This window comes from Emydura macquarii, unplaced genomic scaffold, assembly GCF_026122565.2.
Source record: "Emydura macquarii macquarii isolate MOO-44397 ecotype Brisbane River unplaced genomic scaffold, CSIRO-AGI_Emac_v2 contig_561, whole genome shotgun sequence".
NCBI lineage: Eukaryota > Metazoa > Chordata > Testudines > Chelidae > Emydura > Emydura macquarii.
Genome location: NW_027130698.1, coordinates 11,378,200 through 11,398,609, shown reverse-complemented (window position 1 = coordinate 11,398,609; position 20,410 = coordinate 11,378,200). Strand labels below are relative to the sequence as shown.

The following is a 20,410-nucleotide window of genomic DNA, read 5'->3' as shown; positions in this document are numbered from 1 at the left end:
TTTTTGTTACTCACCGTTCTTTACATCAATGATACCAGAAATTATTTTTAAAACAAAAATATACTTGAAATCAGGACATCAATTAATACTATCTTTTATAATACATTAAGTGTCTGGCTAAAACAACTTGACGGTGTCTTGTTCAATAGTTCTGAAGAATCAAAATGTAATTGTCTTAAATAAAATTTTAACATGAGAAGGTGAAATAATGCGTGGTTTTGCAAAAGCAACATTCTCCTCTCTGAGGCATGCAGTAGCCCTAGACTATGATATTTTGTTCTCCATCAAGATACAGATGGCCCTGGGAGATCTGCATCATAGGGCCCTGATACAGCAAAGCACTGAAGCAAGTGCTTAGCTTTTAAGTATGTGAGTAGTCCCATTGAAGCCAAAACCTACAGTTAAACACTTGTTGATGTGCCTTGCTGAATGGGTGTCACAGAACTAGAATATCATGCTCCAGATCTGTTGTGCAGATCTGAAAGGGAATTTTGACAGAAAATTGAGTATGTGCTTAATGTCCTGGTATGACAAAAGAAAGAAGGCTAAAAAAATAGAGAGGATTAACTGACAGAGCCCCAGCAGTGAAATACTTTCCAGTGCACGGTTAGTGTGATATAAAACTGGGATAAATATATATTTTAAAAGTCGGCAGGCTAAATCTTCCGGTTTGGGTGCAAGGTGCGGAGTGGGGCTAGGCTGGGGAGACCCAAGTAGGTGCCAAGGGCCCTCAGCTGTTGAAGTGGATGAGAATTGCAAACACTCTTCACCTTGCAGTACATATGGAAGTGACATCATTACTCATACTTTGGGTATTGCATGACCAAGGGAGTAGTGCTTTGAATAAATTAGTATGAAAGCTGTCATTGAGTGGCCTGGTTTATTTAAAAACAAGTCAGTTATGTTTCTACTGCTACCTGCGTGGGTTATTATGTAGGAAAACATGGTTGTGTTTCTGGTTTTCCTTCCAATTAGCAAACCATTATTTGGCTTCCTCATATAGCATATGTAGGTCAGTAAGGGAAGGTGTAATAACTAATATACAGTTTTAGTTGAACAAAATAATTGTCATGCATTGCTGTTTGTGCCATTTAATGAAACCTTTTGGTTAATTGATAAAGATCACGAGTACTGGTACCAATTAGAGGGCCCATGGTCACATCTTTGGAGCATATAATGCGTGTATCCCTACTGGTCTGATTCTAGTGCACAATAATTTCTTGTTTTCTGAATTCAGTTGGGGCCAGTTAATCTATTTTACCATAGTGTGGAATCAGTAGGCCAGATTCTCCTCTCACTTATGCTGATATTCCATTGATCTCATTGGAGCTATGGTTGATTTATCACAGAATCATAGAGTTGGAAGGGACCTTAGCAGGTCATCTAGTCCAACCCCCTGCTCAGAGCAGGACTAACCTCAGCTAAATCATCCCAGCGAGGGTTTTATCAAGCTGCAGCTTAAAAACCTCTAAAGATGGAGATTCCACCACCTCCCTAGGTAACCCATTCCAGTGCTTCACCACCCTCCTAGTGAAAAACCTTTTCCTAATGTCCAGCCTAGACCTCCCCCCCTGCAACTTGAGACCATTGCTCCTTGTTCTGTCATCTGCCACCACTGAGAACAGCCTAACTCCATCCTCCCTGGAACCCCCTTTCAGGTAGTTAAAGGCTGCTATCAAATCCCCCCCTCATTCTTCTCTTCTGTAGACTGAACAAGCCTAGTTCCTTCAGCTTCTCCTCATAAATCTTGTGCTCCAGCCCCCAATCATTTTTGTTGCCCTCCACTGGACTCTCTCTAACTTCTCCACATCCTAGTTGTAGTGGGAGGCCCAAAACTGGACACAATACTCCAAATGTGGCCTCACCCATGCCAAATAGAGGGGAATGATCACTTCCCGTGATCTGCTGGCAATGCTCCTACTAATGCAGCCCAATATGCTATTAGCCTTCTTGGCAACCAGGGCACACTGCTGACTCATATCCAGCTTCATATCCACTGTTACCCCCAGGTCCTTTTCTGCAGAACTGCTGCCTAGCTCATCGGTCCCCAGTCTGTAGCTGTGCATGGGATTCTTCTGTCCTAAGTGGAGGACTCTGCACTTGTCCTTGTTGAATATCATCAGATTTCTTTTGGCCCAACCCTCCAGTTCGTTTAGGTCCTTCTGTATCCTATCCCTATCTTCCAGGGTATCTACCACTCCCCACAGCTTAGTGTCATCTGCAAACTTGCTGAGGGTGCAATCTTCCCCGTCCTCCAGATCATTGATGAAGATGTTGAACAAAACTGGCTCCAGGACCGACCCCTGGGGCACTCCGCTGGTGTAAGAGGGAAAATCAGGCCTTTCACTTTTGTTCATGGTGAAGAATGGCAGGGAAACAAGTCAGTGTGATATACAACTGATTACCACATCTCCTTTCCACAGGCATAGATTTGTGCCAAGTTGCCACACCACAGTAATTAGCGAGCCCTGCCCTACTCTGCAAAAAACCACACACCCCTTGATATTTTCAATCTGCAAGTGACAGTTTTGCCATAATCATCCACCACTTACATTTTAAAAGAAGCAACTTCTGCCACAATTCTGCTGGAGCAGCTCTTTGGGTGATTTTATTGTTGATTCCACAGTGACCAACTTGGATGAGAAGGTTGGGAATTTGAAGATTTATGGCCCAAACCATCTTCCTATAAGTTACTGTGTTACTTATAAAATGGTATTCAATCTCTTGCTTCGTTGGTAAAGTTCTACAGTACTGGGAGTAGAGTGTGTGGGTCCTGAAAATATTTGTGCATGTACATCACATTTTGAAATGTCTAGTTAAATTTTAGGGTGAAAAGCCATTCGAATGCATGCACATAGATGGATGCCAAAAACTGCATGCTTGATTTAGCGCCTGGCTTGAGGCCATTTTAATATTATGGGCTACATTCATACAAGGACTTAGGTGATTAACTGCCACTTTAGATACCTAAATCCCACAATCAGGCCCAACGGGAATTCTCAAAAACCCTGCTCAGCTGCCACCTGATCCCATAGGTCCCTAAATTCACTTGGCACCTAAATTTTTGCTATAAAAGTTCCTTAAGTGCCTATGTTTCTGCCTCTGCACAAGTGCACTGCAGCCCACACCCGGTGTCCCGATGCCTACGCCCCAAAGCAATGCACAGATTAGGGGAAGGTAGATGTTCCTCTGCCTAAGTTGCTTACAGAGCCTTATCTGGTAAGCGTGCTCATAGCTCACCTACTGAATCAGGCCCTTGCACAAAATGGAGGGAGGAAGATGCTACACCCCCTCATAACTTTTAGCCCAGCAGTTAGGGTACTCACCCAGGATGTGGGAGACTCCCACTTCAAGTTCTCCCTCCACCCCAGGGGTGGACATGCTTTGAAAAGGAATCTACTACCTGAGTGCTCTAGCGCTGGGCTCGGGGACATTCTCCTGTGGGATTCCCTCAGTCGCTCCTGTAGCAACTACTCTACTGCAGCTTAAAGAATGAAGGAAGGATTGGATCAGAGAGACAGCACACACTCAGAGAAAGACTCCATCACCTGCTAATTAGCACAGCCACATGGGGAAACCCAGGATCCAATCCCCTAACCTAAGGCCTTTTAAAACCTATTATCCACCGTGGAATAGCTTCAGCAGCTGAGCCTGAGGGAGCACCCCCATCAGAATAGCCTACAGTGCTCTGTTTAAATCCCCCTCAGGTGTGGAGAGGGGAAGTGTCTTGGACTGAGAACCTCCCACATCCCAGGCGAGTATCCTAATCCCTGGGCTGAAAGTTATGAGGGAAGGGTTCTTCCACCTGCCCCTGGCTTCTTGCTAGAAGACGTGCCTAATGCCTAGCCAGAGTTTGCAGCAGAGAATCCCAAGCAAGGGAGGGGCTTCCCCACAGCCTGAATATAGCCAGTAATTTCTAGGCACCTACAAGTGAGGCATGGTGATGCTTAGCATTCATCTGCTGTATGTTCTTTGTACTTAGAAGGTACCCTACTAACTCCAGGGAGGTAGCTAGTTTTCCTTCCATTTTAAGCATAAGCTGTAAATTTAAAAATAAATAAGTATGAAAAAGATAAATCTGCAGGACTAAGAAACTATTGTGTAAAGACCAAAGACAAATAAAAATATCCTTCCCCAAAATTAGAGAAATTTGCACCGTACATGGCCATTTACAGTACAAAACTAGTCATATACTACCAGGCTTGTCTGCAGTGCTTTGTGCTCTAACAATTTTTTAAATCACAAGACACCAGAGTTTTATAATCACAGTAGGGAACATCTGTCCTATCCCCAGCTGCAGCAGCATACCCCTTATTAGAACCTGGATGCCCCCAAACTATTCATGGTGCAAATGCCTACATGGAGTAATGATTGTGCACTAACAGGTGTTGTCTATTATACTTGCAATGCAGATAGGCTTTTACCCTGTGTAAAGGGAGCAGGGAAAGGAGCAGTGCAAATTTACCAGATATAGAACATAGGTGGCCAGATGACCAGAAGGGGCTTAAAATAAAGAAACACCCAGGAACAGGGGTCAGATGGGATGAGGAAACATGGAGCAGGAGAGAGCAAGATCACAGAGCTGGGAAAGGAGTAGTAGGAGGGAGAGGTTACACAGCATATACAAACTGCATGGAACTGGGATCTTTGCCTGCTCTCCTAAGAGTAGATAGCCCCAAGGACTCTGGACAACCCAAGGGATTCAGACCTCAACCCAAAGAATGCCCTGGAGTAGTGAGGGAAACTGAGGCAGGAACATTTGTTTTGTACTCTCCTGTGCTTTGTATGATTAAGGAGAAAAAAAAAAAGAGCATAAAGGTGTTATGCTGTGCCAGGGGTGCTGACTGCTTCGGAACTGCTGCCTCGCCCTGAGAGAGTTAAACTGCCACCAGCAGCTTCACCCCTTTCGGATGGAGTTGTGGGCGAGGGATGTGTTTAAGTAACTGGGATAGTGCAGCAGTCAGTGCTGGACCTGGGGCAATGAGCTGCCTCATTTCCCAGAAGGAGGCCCACTGTCGAGAGTCACTGCCCAGCAAATGTGCCAGAGGGGCTAAGGGAGGAACCAGTACAGCAGCCTGCTGGGGCTTCCGGAGCTTAATGCACCCCAGGGATTCCGCACAGCAGAGGCCTGGATTCCCCGACAGCAGTCCCAGTGGGTGGTCAGAAGGGGACGCTCAGTAGGTGGTGTGACTCTAAGGGAAGCAATTCCTTAAACTTAAGTATCTGAGCTCTGCTAGCAGTGTAATTTCATTATTATGCATATAACAACTTACAGGTAAAGAGATGACTTGTCATTTATCTTTGAGACAATGCAGTTAAATGTTGTATTAGATATTCCTAAGGGAAGACAATTACAGGGCCAAGAAAGATTAAATGTATTAAAATATAATTAAGTGTTAATAAAACCATATGTTCCACTTGAAATTAAATTATTCAGGCTTCAGTTTCTTTTCTTCCATGAAGCACATCACTCCCTCCCTTTTTTGCGTTTTTTTTTTTTTTTTAAATGCCACAAAATGATTCATAAAGCAGAAGTTTTCTAGGCTCCTGGTCAAAAAGCTGCAACACTTTCGACGTTTCACGTTGGTCGGAGTGGAGCTTTAGAAATCAAGCACCAAGGAAATAGATTGTTATGAATCACTACTGCCCTAGCTCATGCTGAAGTATCAGGATTTTTGATAGAAGAGAGAGTTTTGATCATATGCAGTCTTGACCCGATCCATGAAAGGTACAGAAGCTTTGCAAGCATGACTCATGCTGTATGCCACATTGGGCAGACACTGCCTCCACTTGCTCAGACATTCAGCATGTATACACATAGTCAGTGATGTACGGAATAAAAACACAGCTCACTGCAAACAGTTTATACAACTTGTAAGGTGGAGAGTAAGAGAGAAGTAAGTGTTCCAAGGTCAGCCTTTTTTTGTATTGTCAAATGTTGCTTCTTTGTAATAGTTACTTGCCTGTCGTGCACATCGCTATTCCTTGTAATGAAAAGTAACCTTATAGATGGATATATTTGGTTATTCTTTGCCATGATATACAACAGTTTGCAAGTGATAAAAGGGGTGTTTCCCTAGGTGGGTTGGCAGATTGTGATGTTCACACAGTAAGGTGAAGAGTCTTCTATTCGTGCTCTGGGTTCAAAGCCTTCTCCGGTATGAAGATTCCGTGCAGGTCCAGATGCAAGTCTACATTTACTATGGCCCGAGCCTTTTCTGTGAATGTTTTTGCATCCAGAATGAGCAGGAACGGTAGTTTCTTGGGATCCGAAGTCACAATGGAGGACAAAATAAGACCTAAAAAAGTATAAATGAGGAATATACTTAAAAGAGAGAGACAGACAGACTTGCTTTCCCAAACACAAAAGGCAACATCATCAACTGAGAAGTCTGGATAACCAAGGACAGCACTGAAAACTGCTTCGTGGATCAAAAAGTTTTACTGGGAATGCTAAAAAAAAACAAAAAAAAAAAACTGACTGTCTCCATCCTGTTGCTGGTCCGCCTGGTGTATGCTACAAAGAAAAGATGCTGAAGTAATGATCTCACTTACGTGTTTAATGAAGAATGTGCCCACATCACAACTGACAGCACTGTTGGGCACCTCAGTTGTGATGCTAGGCACTTATATGGGTCCTAAAGAGTGCACTCTGCACTCACCATTGTATGTGGACCCTCCAAAATAGGACTGGCAGGAGATTACACGGGAGCTTGCAATACTATCGCATCTGCTGGCTCTAGTCTGTAGTTAAAGGGCTTCAAGGCATTCTTCAAACTGCTAGACTGAATTCTTCAATGCCAGTCTGATAAAAGATGGCTCTACTGGACTTCATGAAATAGACAGTTGTTTTTAAAAGTCTAGCTTGGGAATGCACATGGGCTGAATTTTGCAGAAGTGGAAGGAGATAGTTATATGCCCAGCTTTGAAAAAGGGTGACAAAATGAAATGCAAGAACTAGCATAGCACCTCCCTCCTCATTCTTGCCTATAAAAATCTTATTTTGGATACTCTTCCATAGAATAACTTGGATAGAGGAAATCGTAGGAGATTATCAGTGTGGATTCTGGAAACACAGGTCCACTGTGGATCGCATATTCTCAGTTCATACACTACTCGAGAAAAAATGGGAATGTGATCAAAGTAACATCTATAAAAACTAGGTATGTAAGAAAGACTGATTGTATATTACAAGATGGTCTCTAGGCCTCAATGAAAAAAATCCCTGATAAAATTAGGATGGTACAATTGGTACTAGGATGATCCTCAGAATAGAAAACCTACCTTATGAGAGGAGACTCGAAGAGCTTCTCATGTTTAGCCTACCCAAAAGAAGGCTGAGGGGAGATATGATTGCTTTTTATAAATACATCAGAGGGATGAATACCAGGGATGGAGAGAAGTTATTTAAGTTAAGTGCCAATGTGGACACAAGAACAAATGGGTATAAACTGGCCATCAACAACATTAGGCTTGCAATTAGATGACAATTTTTAACCATCAGAGTGAAGTTCTGGAACAGCTTTCCAAGGGGAGCAGTAGGGGCAAAAAACCTAAAGCTCTTGAAGCCAGTGATAAGTTTATGGAGGGGTGGTATGGTGAAACTGGCTACAATGGCATGTGGCCGATCTGCAACTGGTAGCAGCAAATATCTCCAACGGCCAGTGATGGGAAACTAGATGGGAAGGGCTCTGAGTTACTACACATTATTTCCCAGGTTTTTGGCTGGTGATTCTTGCCCACATGCTCAGGGTCTCACTGATCATCATATTTGGGGTGGGGAAGGAATTTTCCCCTGGGTCAGACTGGCAGAATCCCTGGGGGATTTTCACATTCCTCTGCAGCATGGGGCATGGGTCACTCTAGCTACTGTAGGACAGCCATAAGATATGGTACAAAAGATATGGCACAAAAGGGTGATTGGAGGCTTGCAGGAAGAGGCAAGAAAAATGGAATTGAAGATAAAACTATATATATGGTTGTGAGCCGATGAGAAAATCTTGGACAGGCTTACCTAGCCAGAGGTATAATCATAGATACCAACAAATTAGTGTAACGACACAAGAGCATTAGTTACCATTAGCAATTTGCTGAGGGAGGAAATTAAGGCACGATTACACAGTAGGAATGCTTGTTACCTTTCTCTGCAGAGAATTTTCAGCTCCAAACAAGTACAGAGAAAGAAGTACATGCTTCGGATTTACAAGACCATTTATATGCATGAGACCTGGGCACTTACGAAGACAAAAACAGCTAAATACCTTAAAAATAATATGTTGAGATGAATTTTTAGTCCACTAGGGAGAAGAATGTGTGGAGAAGATCTAATAAGGAACCATGGGATGTCTAAGGAGAACCAAGTATAGTAAACAGTGAAATCCCAACCACTTCAGTGGGCAGGGCCCATTAGGATGACAGAAGGCAGACCAGCTAAGCAGATCTTTGAAGGACATCCTTATGGTCTCTGATCTGATGTGTGACCAAGGAGAACATGGAGGGATAATACTGAGCAAGACCTAAGAGCTCTTAATGTGAATTACCATCAACAGGGAAAATTACCATCAATGGAGAAAATATGCCTAGAGAAAGAGGCTAGGGCAGATTTTGAGAGCAGTTAAGGACCTCCATGGTCTACAGAGCAGGGAGAAATAGTAACAGACATCTTGGTTTGCAGGAGTACAATGGCTGGGGCTGATTTTATTTACCCTGTGGAACTGTTGCTCCATGAAATAGATTTCACATTAAAAGGTCATTGACAACAGGTAAAATGTCAGATTCTTCATTTCAAGTCATCTTGGAAGCGAAGGCCTCTACATACTTTATCTCCATCTATCTCCTCAAGTTATTAGGAGAGCAGTCATCTTACCATCATCCTCTTCTTTCGAATCAGGTTTGGGAACAAAGACAGGCTCGGCTGGCCAGCAGTGCTCCTCCTCCCAGCTGAGCTTTTCCTTTGTCAGAACATCCAATTTTGCTATCTAAATTATCAAGACAAAAATAATTTTTCAATCTCTAGTCTACCTTTTAATTTCAAAACTGTGCTGTGTACCGTACCACAGTGTGGTCGGGTAAAATGACAGGATCAATATAGGAAGTTTGGAAGCAATGAGGCATACTTACTGCAGCATTCCACCGATAAAACATTTGGAAAACTTCACGCTTCTCAGTCACGTTTAGTGGCTGCATAGCCATGGAATCTTGTTTGTATTTAACAGGACAATTTCACTTTAGAAACTTCAGAGCAGAAATTGATCCTGTTTCACTACATTATAACGGCAGCTGTCAACCCAGGATCTCAAAGTATTTCTCAAGCGTTAGTTAATTAATTAAACCACGTGACATCTTTGTGGCAGGTGAGTAAATAACATTATACCCATTTTATAAAAGAAGAGCCTGATGCAAAGAGTTTAAGTGACTTGCACAGGTCACATAAGAAGTTTAGAGCAAAGCAAGGAACAGAATTCAGACCCTCCTGACCTGTAATCCTGTGATTCAGTCATTTTCTTTTTGTGTGATCTCAGTCTTTACAGTAGTTCAGTAGGACAAGTATTAAAATCAGAGAGACAAGGTGGGTGAGGTAATATCTGTTTATTGGACCAACTTCTGTTGGTGAGAGACAAGCTTTCGAGCTTCCAGAGAGCAGAAAAGCTCAGTGTCAGTTTGAAAGCTTGTCATCTTTCATTGAACCAACCTCCATAATGAAGCTTCACTGATTTACAGCAGCTGAGAATCTAGCCCAATTGGTTTGTTTTTGTCACATAATGTAGGACTCAACTTTTCATCCTTTTGCTTTTAAGTGTTAGAGTTTGCAAACGTCCTACATAAGCACCTTGGTGTCACTTAGCAAACCTTAACTTGTTAAGGAATGTGGATTTTTTTATTTTTGGAACCATCATATTACAGAGCAGAACCACAGGTTAGTAGTGTTCCAATTCTGACCTCAGAACCAGGTGGGCTACACTGTGGTTATATGAGTGTAGGTTAGGGCATAATTTGGCCCATGTAGATTAGCTAGTAAAATAAACTGCCTTCGCTATTTGCACTCTAATTTGATTTGGGTTATGTGAATACAGTCATAGAATATGCAATCAGTGTAATATTATACCTTTGTGGGAACTGGGCTCCACTGAACTTCTGTTGCATAGATGTATCTGTATTTTTTGCCATTATAATCATAGTTGATGCGAGGTAGCTCTATTCCTAGAGGTAAAGTGGAATTTACATATTGGTAACAAGGAAGAAAAACAGCACAACTGTACATCTAGGACATATTAAAAGAAATGTAGTACATATGGACAAGATCTTAGACAAAGACAGTTAACCTCTGCAATGTATATATCTTGTCAGTGTCTAAGTTAGGTTTTGCTTAGACTTTATGTAGAGATATCTGGATATATTTTTAAAAAGCTGAAACAAAATACATATAATACAGCACAACTCCAAGGATGATGCAAATTCATAAATCATTGACATTTCACTCATGGTTTAGCCACAGTGTTCTAATCCTCTAAGGTATTTATAGTCTTATTGTTCGGTTACCTTTCATTTTCCCTAAATACAGAATAATAGTGTGTTTACCTGTGAGCTGTAACTGGAGATTTCTTCCCCAAAGTAAAAACAGATATGTATTTATGCATATAGACAATCTTGCATATTTAGATTCTGTGATCTCAGATCTGTGACTTTAATGTCATGATATTTTGAGCATTCATAATCTGCCTGTAACTTGGACAGCTATTTCCATTGCATTTATATTAATTATTCATTTAGGCCCTGACCTAGCAGGTAGGTTCCTGAGGTGAACACTTGTGCCCATGCAAAATCTCACTGTTCATCTCAGGGACCTGACTGCTAGATCTGGGCTAGATTTATTTTTTTTTTTTTTTAAATATATAAAGTATTTAACAGATACTAGTCTCTTATTAGAATGCATCTAAATTTAGAGAGATACAATGCAAGATTTTTAATAAACACATCTCACCTTCACATAACATTTCAGGCTGGCAATAGATGTTTCCATCTTTTTCTTTCATAGCAGTTGCAGTAGTTGATGGAAGTTTGACTAAATTAGTACCTACTTCTGCATCCTGCAAGAAATAGAGATGCAAACAAGAACAAGACATTTCAAAAGACATGCTTCTAATTTAGGACTTTCGTCAAGGTGGATTTTACTGTATGTAAATTGGTATTTGGTTCCATTTGGCATAAGATAGATGATCCAGCTTAAAAAAGCTACTTTATTAGACTATGAGCATTTCCATTTAAGAGTGCTTAATTTTCAGGGGATTCTAATAAACCGTCTATTCTGAACTGCATTATGTCAAATTGGATAAAGGTGTCAGCCCAGATGGTGGTTTACTTTATCACAAAAGCAGTGTAAATTCATCATGTTATTTGGGAGTTGGGATTTTTAAAGTCATTTCAGGGGGAGTTGGATGCCTCACTCCCTTAAAGTCAGTAGGACTTTGGCTCTCATAACCCTTAAACACCTTTGAAAATCCCAGGGTATAAAAAAAGATGTAGTGACTTCTCATTTTTGTGGGTGTGTATATTTAGCCCAATTATTATCCTCAACAGACGTAGTGTTAAATAGACACCGTGTACAGCAGATTGATGCCATTTGGTGTTTTTTTTTAAAAAGTTTAACACTAGTATTTACTTTAATGAAAATGCCACTAAGTGTTCACATTAGTAATTCAAAGAGATTTTCCAGGATAGTGTCTTTTGCACAATGTTGCTGAATTCTTAGATTGCAAGGTAGGAAGGCAGGACAATATGGGCTGATCCATTCTAAGAATGTAAGAACAGTCATACTGGGTCAGACCAATGGTCCATCTAGCCCAGTATCCTGTCTTCTGACAGTGGCTGGTGCCAGATGTTTCATAGGGAATGAACAGAACAGGGCAATTTCAAGTGATCCATTCCCTGTGGTGGAGCCCCAGCTTCTGGCAGTTGGAGGTTTAGGGACACCCAGAACGTGGGGTTTCATCCTTGACCATCTTGGCTATTAGCCATTTCTGGACCTATTCTCCATGCATCAAATGTATCCTCCTGCACTGCTGCTGGACTGTTTTCATGGCATTAACAAGACTCAGTTTCCAGGGCGTAGCAAGGCATACAGCATCAGCCATTCCAGACGGAATCAGGCTGAAACTTGCCTGACAAATTGCCGGGCGGAGTATGATGTAAAACAGTTAAACTGTTTCAAAGTTACTGAAAGGTTGGACTCTTTTCCATGCTTTAGTAAAGCTCTCATTGAAATAAAAATCCCATAATCTTCATTAAATCACTATTGAAAAGCAGTTAAGGAGTTTGGGGGTGGGGTGTGGTGGGGCGGGGGGGAAAGGGGGAGGGTGATTTTTCAGAGGCCCTCCACTAATGTGCATCAGATGGTATGTGCAAAAACCCAGGCTTACACCTGGCCAGTCAAGAGCCATATTGATACATTTATTCATGTTGGGTAACACCTTGCTCCATGAACAGTCCCGCTGACTTTGAAGAGACTCGTCAAATTGAATAGGATTTTCTCTATTAAGAAAGGCACCAGAATCTGGCACCAAGTAACTGCCCATTGCCTAGGCAAATATAAATGGCCCCCCACCCCCCTTCCAGGGCCCAAGCATAATTTTTGCAGGCCCAGTACAAAAACTTGTAACATGGGCCCACTCTCTCACACATACCCACAGGGGTTGCAGCCTGGGCGGGGCCCCCAGTAAAGCGTACACTTCCCCTGCCCCCCCCCAACGCTCTCTCTTTTGGCTATAATTTCAACATTACGAACTCGGACATAGACTGGAAAACCAATATGTCAGACTTTTTCACTTAGTGAGTTCTTCAAAATCACTGCTCAAATATAATAGATTGAATGCTACCTTGTCAAAACCCAGAGGAACCACGAATCGCTTGCAGACTGGCATGGAAGTAAGTTTTGTGTTTTTTTCCAAGTCTTCTGTCAGGTTCTTTAAATAGAACATTTCATACAGGCTATTGTCTGAATAGGAAATGACATCAACAACAACATGGCCATCCTCCTCATAAGCATTCACATGGTGAAAAAGGACCATGGCATCTGTATAAATCTTGGTGGATCTCTCTTTTTTGGTCTTTTTGTCTATGAGGTGAATCCAAGTCTGAAAGATGGCAAATGCACTAGTGTTTAATAATATTAATAAGCAGCAAATAATTTTTGTGTAAAAAAAATTAAGTATTTCATTGCAAACCAGGGTTTCCAATGCGATAATCATTATAAACAAAGCAAACGCACTAAGTATTTGGAGTAAGAGGTGAGATTCTGGGCAAGAGGCACAGCAACATGCAGGCTGGAGGTGGAGATGAGGCAGCAGCTTTCACCCCACCTTTACACCCTCCCAATTCTGAGCTGCTCTGGGAGAGGCAGTGGCCCCTGGCAAAATGTAGGCAACCCTGGGAGGTGTCTAAGTTACAGCTGCCTATCTCACCTGTCCTGAATCTCCACAGAGCTACACACGAGGCCCAACATGCCCTCTCACACATGGTTCCACCTCTGGCATGCCAGGGCTTGTGAGGGACGTCCTGCATTAGGAGGATCCAGGGTTTTTAGAGGGCCTTTATACCAATCCAGCCCTCTTGCCTCAACTAAAGGAGCCAGAATGGGCATAAGAATCTCATCCAAAGTCTCTACACTTATTGAGCTAGATGTGTATGCTACTATATAGTATTTTGTTTAAATTAGAGGTGACTGTACATGGTTGTTTGGACACTACAGATGAACAGAGTCTCTTTGCTGGTGTGGGATATTTCCAATAGTACCTAATACAATCCTTTTTCTCGGGTACCTTGGCACCAGAGATTTACTTATGGAAATTTTAGGTGGGGTAGGATAGGATTCTCAAGGAAAGATCCTGCTATCTACAGAAAAAAAAAAAAAATATATATATATATATATAGGAAGAGAGGGGAAACATTTCTCCAATGGGAAGTGACTGACCTTTTACAGCCAGGGAAAATATAGTATAGAGTGGGAGTGGTTATTGCCCTGGCTTCCTCCACTGCTTAGCGCATAGCAGGAATGGTACCTTATCTTCCTTATGGAAGGAAAGGCAGGACGCCCAGTTGACACCTCTCAAGTAGGCAGTTGCCAGCTTGAGAATGTCCAGTTTGAATGGCTGCTCAATGAAGATGATATAATTTTCTGTAACTCCAAAGCTGTGGTAATAGCTTGGGTGAAGGAGCGAGTGGGAAGGGATCGAGCACACCACTTCCAGGTGTTTGAGACACGATTTCTTGTTTTCTTTCTCTAAACAAGAATTAGAAAAATAAACAGAAATTATGTAAATAATATTTGCCACTCAGGGAGTTTCCTTTGCTTTCTCCTCTTAGGGACAGGGTTCCTTCCCTTCTCCAGGATTAGCAGGGGAGTTGGTTCCCAACCAACAACTCATGCAGATAACAAGATCAGGGCCATGCATGAAGAGGACCTGGGCCTTCACAGTTGCTCCTGGCCCCTTGGGAATTACCCACAGGCCACTGCCCCCCAGAGTTCCAGCTTGGAGGGGGACAGAAGTTAAGTTTATACTGACAGCTGTACAGAAGGGACTATATATGGCCCCATACTAGTAGAACCTACTGGGGTGAGCTTGTGCTTCTGGTCACCCTCTGACCACAGATTAGTCGAGTCTGTTACAACCCTAGCTATAGTGCCTGGCTCTTAAGTTGTGGCAGTTCATTCTTTTCACTCTGGAGGGCCCAAGTTCAATCCTGGTCTGTTGGCCAACAAGGTAACAGCTACATTAGCAGCCAGGCCCTGCCCCACTGATATGGTTATCAGAAATTCACAGAGAGTGGTAAGATCAAAAAGGTGAGATGCGAGCACAGAAAAACCAACGAACAGTCTTCACTTCGGTGAGGGCTAGCATTGGCAAAGCTGGTGAGGAATGGGATCTACATACAGTTTCATATATTATGCCTGGGTCTAGCCAAACACTCTCCGTCCCCACTTTTATAAGAATTTTCAACCACTGTCCTTTCCCCCTGAAACTATATTTATAAAGAAAGATACATTTTATAAATCTAGAGCACTAAATACTACATGATGCATTCTGTGCATCATCAAGATATCTCAATGCAGGGAATGGAAAGCTAGGAGTAGAGAGAAATCCTTCTGAAACAACATTTTCTTTACTGAAATATGAACAGCATACTGTGATAAAGATGAACCTTTCAAACACCAAATACCCAAACAGGCTGAACAGCTAGTTCAGGAGTCCCATCAGTCATTTTCAAAGGTGATTTACATGCAGTTACTCACCACTTGTCACCCTAACAGTGAAATGTCAAGTGTATTTGTACAAATCAGTGATGTTTAAAAAACAGTGATTCCATTGGTTTCTAGAGTATTTGTGGCACAGCCCTCCATCATCAGAAGTAAAAAAAACCCCAACAAACAAGGAACTCAGAGACACTAGTAGAAGCCATCTCTTACCTGGCACTGAGGAGGGAATCTTAAAAAGAACATATTTTGTCTTCCCCTTGTCAACTACGGAGGTGCCCATATTGAGAACATTTCCAGCACTGTCATAATGGGGATGAGAAGTTGCCAGGTTTACTGCTACATATTTATGGTAGTCAACCTAACAAAGTGACAGCGTAAGGACATAAAAGATGTAGAAAGAGCATGTGAAGTTAGTTGCTGATCTTAGCCTCCATCACAAAAGCTACCACCCCCTTTGGCACTAATGGGCTTCCTATTGGCAGCCCCAGGATGGAGGCCAAAGGACTAAGACCCTGTTTCAGGAAAGCCTCCCAATTCACAAAACAACTTGCTTAACTTTAAGTCTTGAAGTTAAAAACATTGAACTCAGTGGGAATTAAGCATATGCTTAAATGCCTTCCTTAGTCAGTGCTTGAATGGGTTGTGGAAGCTGACCTTTTGTTCCCGAAGGTCATCTCAGGGGTGAGGTACATGGGAAAGTTTGTGTAAGCCAGGCTGTTAAGCCAGCAGCTTTCATGAGCAAAAAGATTTCTAAAGTCATAGTTGATAAACTGTGTTATAGCAGGCGATAGGAGTTGGGAGGTTATACATAGTGGAAAAGGTTAACTAAAAACCATGTTTTAATGCATCTAGACTTTTTTTTAAGAAATGTCTTGCATAAGGTAATTCAAATGGTGTAATGACTGAGGAAGTTGTGATATAACTGGCCTACCGAATTAATTACACATTATATAAATTGCTGCATAATAGGGAGAGCTAGTAGGACCATTAATCAAAGGGAATAATCCAAAATAATGCCATAAGCATGAGACCTGACATTATGTCCACAACCAAGTAGGATTATGCACAAGTTAAAACTGCAAAAGCCAATACTTACCCTAAAATACCTGGGATTTTGTAGTTTGAAAGAAATGAAGAATAAAAATATTGTAAGTTAAAATAATGGACATTATAAACTGATAGAAGAGCTGGCATCTACAGCAACTGCCCCAGTCTCCATGGCTCCCAAATGGTCTATTCTAACACAAAGGAAGCACTGGATGAAAAAACATTTTATCCTTCCATGTTTACTTATGTCAAATTTGGCCTCCTTTAACCAGACACCCCCGCTGTAAAGGTCAGCATGAAACTGTATTCATTGGCAGATAAGGATCCATGCTGAATACCACATTTTACCTTCTCTAATGTCTCCAGAGTGTGAGGATCAATTTTCCTAATGAAGTTAGTCTCGCTTGTAGCATAATAATCCTCACCAGTTTTCATGATATTGATCAGGCAGTTGTCTGTGAACTCAGGAATGGTGTGGGACAAATAGCAGAATGCCCTGTGGAGAGGGAAATGTTAGATAACTACATTAGTCTTTGAGAAGAGCAGCTATTTTATAGTTGCTTTTACTCTCAAATGGGATGGAAATTATCATGGTTCTGTTACTTGTTTAGTGTTGTTCTCCCCTTGAGCCACTCAGAGCTGGAAGTTGTGCCTATTACTGGAGCGCAGGATATGACCTGTATGCAGCATAATCCTTGGAAGTGAGTTTATTACTTAATTTGTACTCTCTCTCTGCTGGCTGGTCCTACAGTACAACATGTTTTGGACCAAATATTCAACCACTCTTAACCCCCAACCTGGAAGTGTGAATGCATACAACCACTGCGTTTCCATGCACAAATGTTCATCTAATACCTGGCCAATCCTGCTCCCATTGGTGTCAATGGCAAAACCACCATTGACTTGAATGGGAGTATTTAGTGTCGTGTGCGTACACTACTACATGCAGTTAGAGATCACATTTTGAAAGTTTGGCCCAGTAGGTCCTACATAAGTATTGGTAACTTTTTCAATTTGCCTTGGTAAAAAAGTAGTGGATTAATACTCCCTTTGACAATACATTTTGATTCCCAAGAATATTTCCTATCATATTACAACAGCATTAAAGAAAAGACTTTGGGCATAAGTTACTTGACAGTTTTCTGTAATACTTGCTTAAAAGAAATCAAAGGATTGATTGGCATACTGCAAGTAACAACTCTAGCACACACAGGCAGGACTTAACTTTGGAGTGGTTACCAATCAATCCTTTGTATACATTAAAAAAAAAAAAAAAATCTAATACTTGCTTATAGAAATCAGAGACTGGGAATCAGATTCCCGGCATTGCGGATGATGTGGCAATTTTAAGTTTACATACAAACATTGCTGCTTATTTTGAATGTGCAGAGGGCGAATAGAAAAGTAGCTGTGTCAAAGAAACAGAAAGTAGAACCTTGCTGGAAAAACATTGCTTACTTGGCAAATATGTTTTTGCATGGATCTGGATAAGCCATAGTTCCAAACTCTGACACCACAATTCTGTTTGCTTCTATATTGCAATTGTATGTGTCACTGCGGAGGTATTTACTTCTGTAGTGAACTTCGCCTGACAAAAGACAAACAAAGTCTTTGTATTATATGCATACTAAGATATTTTCCTTAGAAAATTAATACAGAACAGATAAAGTGTCAGATAAAGAAGTTACAGTAGACCTCATCTGGTTGGCCACCAGTTAAGCAGACTATGCATTGCTCCCAACACCTAGTTTTTCAGAAGGTGCTTTGTGTGTCTGAGAAATTTCAGGGGGAAATGGGGCTTTATTCCAGTGTTTCTCAACCTTTTTGATACCAGGAACCGGCTTCCTATACTGTGTCAGGTAGCTCTTAGGCTTCCTATACTGTGTCAGGGAGATCTCAGGGACTGATGCCGGTCCATGGACAGGTCGTTGAGAAACACTGCTTTATTCCAATTGTTTATACTTATAGATGGTCAACACTGACAGCCCAAATTTTGACTTGCCCACTTTCCTTGGTTCACAAAATATTTATGTAATATTTTGTGCATAGGGTGTTGAGAGGAAGGTTTTAAACTAAAAATGCCAGCACCTATATTAACTTATCTACATGTGCACATGATGGAGTGGGAAGAATAAACAGTAAGTTTCAAGTTCCTAAGGAATTGTTACAAACAAACATGGAGGAAGTTCTAAAATTATGAAAAACATGACTCTTAAAAATCCCACTTTACTAATTTTAACATTTAAGCTTTTAAAGGCAGTTTCTTTAAACTCACAGCGATACTATGACTAAAACAGCCCTCAAGAAGAATCTGTAATTTCTCTGATGATGATTAGAGAGGGAAGAATCCTGTTGATCATCTAACCCACTCCTAATTCAGTATAACCCTTTGTTACATTCCTAAATGCCTCCTTTCTATTGATGGAATACTTGCAGACAGCCATTTAAGAACATTTTTATGATACTCGTCTCTAACATATTTGAACACCTCTCAGACAATGAATTATGCCTCACAGCACACTTATGAAGTAGGGAAGGATTATTATCCTCGTTTTATACATGAGAAACTATCATGGAGAGGTGAAGTGACTTGCCCATCAGCACACAAGAAGTCTGTAGCAGAACCACACACAGAACAGAGATCCGAGAGCTCTTAGTTCTGTGCTTTAATCACCAGCCCATGGTTCCTCCATCAAGAGAACGGTATGCATCTCCAGACATAGTGGAGTAGGGGGTATGGAAATCAATTTTCTTTGCAAATTTCAGTCTTCGTTGTTTGTAAAAAAGCAGCACTTTTCTAGGCCTGAAGAAATGCCGGTATAAATTAAGTCATATGGGCCTGGGTGTCTGAGCAGAGCTCCCTTTGCTTTAGGTGGTGCAATAAACTGGCCGTTTCTGTTTATGGCTGCATTCTTAAGAGGCACTGAACTTGGCAGGCAGGCAGACAGGAAATGTGTTTCTGGGATCTCTCATGAAATTCATCCCAACACGTCAATGGAAAATAAAAACCAGGGGGAGGGGCAAAGAAGCAAGTCTCCTACAGACCTTGTATGTTGTGTAGCTAATAAGCACAAAGTAAAACAGCCCACACTGTGTTCTAAAGCAGATGAAATAATATTCTATTTCCATATTTTATGGTCAAGTTTAAATTAAAAAGAGATCGGTATGGACAGAGGAAATACCTGCTTCTGATCATTTCCAGTCAGAGCCAACTCCAGCTTATCTTGCCTGAGGACAGCAAGTAGGATCTGGACATTCATCTAAGTATTGTTTATATAAGTGCCACAAATATTCCTGAGACCTGATTTCCAAGCTAAGTGGCCCAGTGGCCTAGTTTCACTCTTGGCTTCTGTCATAACTAGGTTCAAATCCTAAGAAGGGCGCTTAGCCCGTAAATGTAACTAGGTTGGCTTGCCCAGGTCACACAAATCTCTGTACATTATGGTACTATTCACTGATTCAGTTTCGAATAGAGCAGGTGCTGCTGCTCTGGATGAAAGCCCAGTAGCAAAGTCGCTGCATGCACCATGGCTATTTTCAGCTGTGGTGCAGGCAGAAGCTGCTGTGTGCTTCCAAACAGCTGCAGAACGAAAACGCAACTTCTATTCGGAGCTGCTTTTCTTAATTCTTTATTTTAATGTCTACTCAAAATCATGGTATCTAGACTGGTCCCCCCGAAATCCTGCCTGAAGGTGAAATCTGCCTTCAGTGGAACCAGGATTTCACCCCTGGTGTAAACTTTCTGTATTGCACAGCTCTATAGAGAGTACCCACAGCACAAGCCTGTGAGAGCCTCAGAAGTCTCGGCTCCCACTGAAGTCAATCTCAGGAAGGGGAAAGATCTTGGCCCTGTCATGGGTATTAATATCCTGGAGGCAAAACAGATCATTGACTTAATTTTTGAAATATTTCAGTTAGTTACTATGAGCCAGGTTTTCCTCTACATCAGGGCAGGTTTGTTTCATGCCACCAGCATAAAGCTGACCTAGGGCCAGTGTAGCTGACCCAGGGAGGGTTACCCCAGTGTAAAGGGGGGGGGAAGGGGGGAAAAAGAGGTATCAGCTTGTGCCACTGAGCTACTATAGCAGCTCCTATGCACCCGTTCCCTGCAGC

At 41.7% G+C, this 20,410-nt stretch overlaps 1 protein-coding gene across 5 annotated transcripts in view; it reads right to left on the bottom strand.

The window, feature by feature from the left end:
* Positions 1-2,285: 2,285 nt before the first annotated feature.
* BCO1 (beta-carotene oxygenase 1) overlaps positions 2,286-20,410 on the bottom strand; it is a 32,431-nt gene continuing 14,306 nt past the window's right edge. For all 5 annotated transcript variants that reach the window (XM_067540146.1, XM_067540143.1, XM_067540144.1 and 2 more), the window contains 9 exons: positions 17,756-17,885; positions 16,646-16,793; positions 15,461-15,608; positions 14,055-14,275; positions 12,873-13,130; positions 10,982-11,087; positions 10,106-10,200; positions 8,867-8,978; positions 2,286-6,299 (listed from right to left, as the gene is read on the bottom strand). In XM_067540146.1, the coding sequence (XP_067396247.1) occupies positions 6,127-6,299; positions 8,867-8,978; positions 10,106-10,200; positions 10,982-11,087; positions 12,873-13,130; positions 14,055-14,275; positions 15,461-15,608; positions 16,646-16,793; positions 17,756-17,885 (1,391 nt within the window). In that variant the 3' untranslated portion in view covers positions 2,286-6,126. The remainder of the gene's footprint in view (positions 6,300-8,866; positions 8,979-10,105; positions 10,201-10,981; positions 11,088-12,872; positions 13,131-14,054; positions 14,276-15,460; positions 15,609-16,645; positions 16,794-17,755; positions 17,886-20,410) is intronic.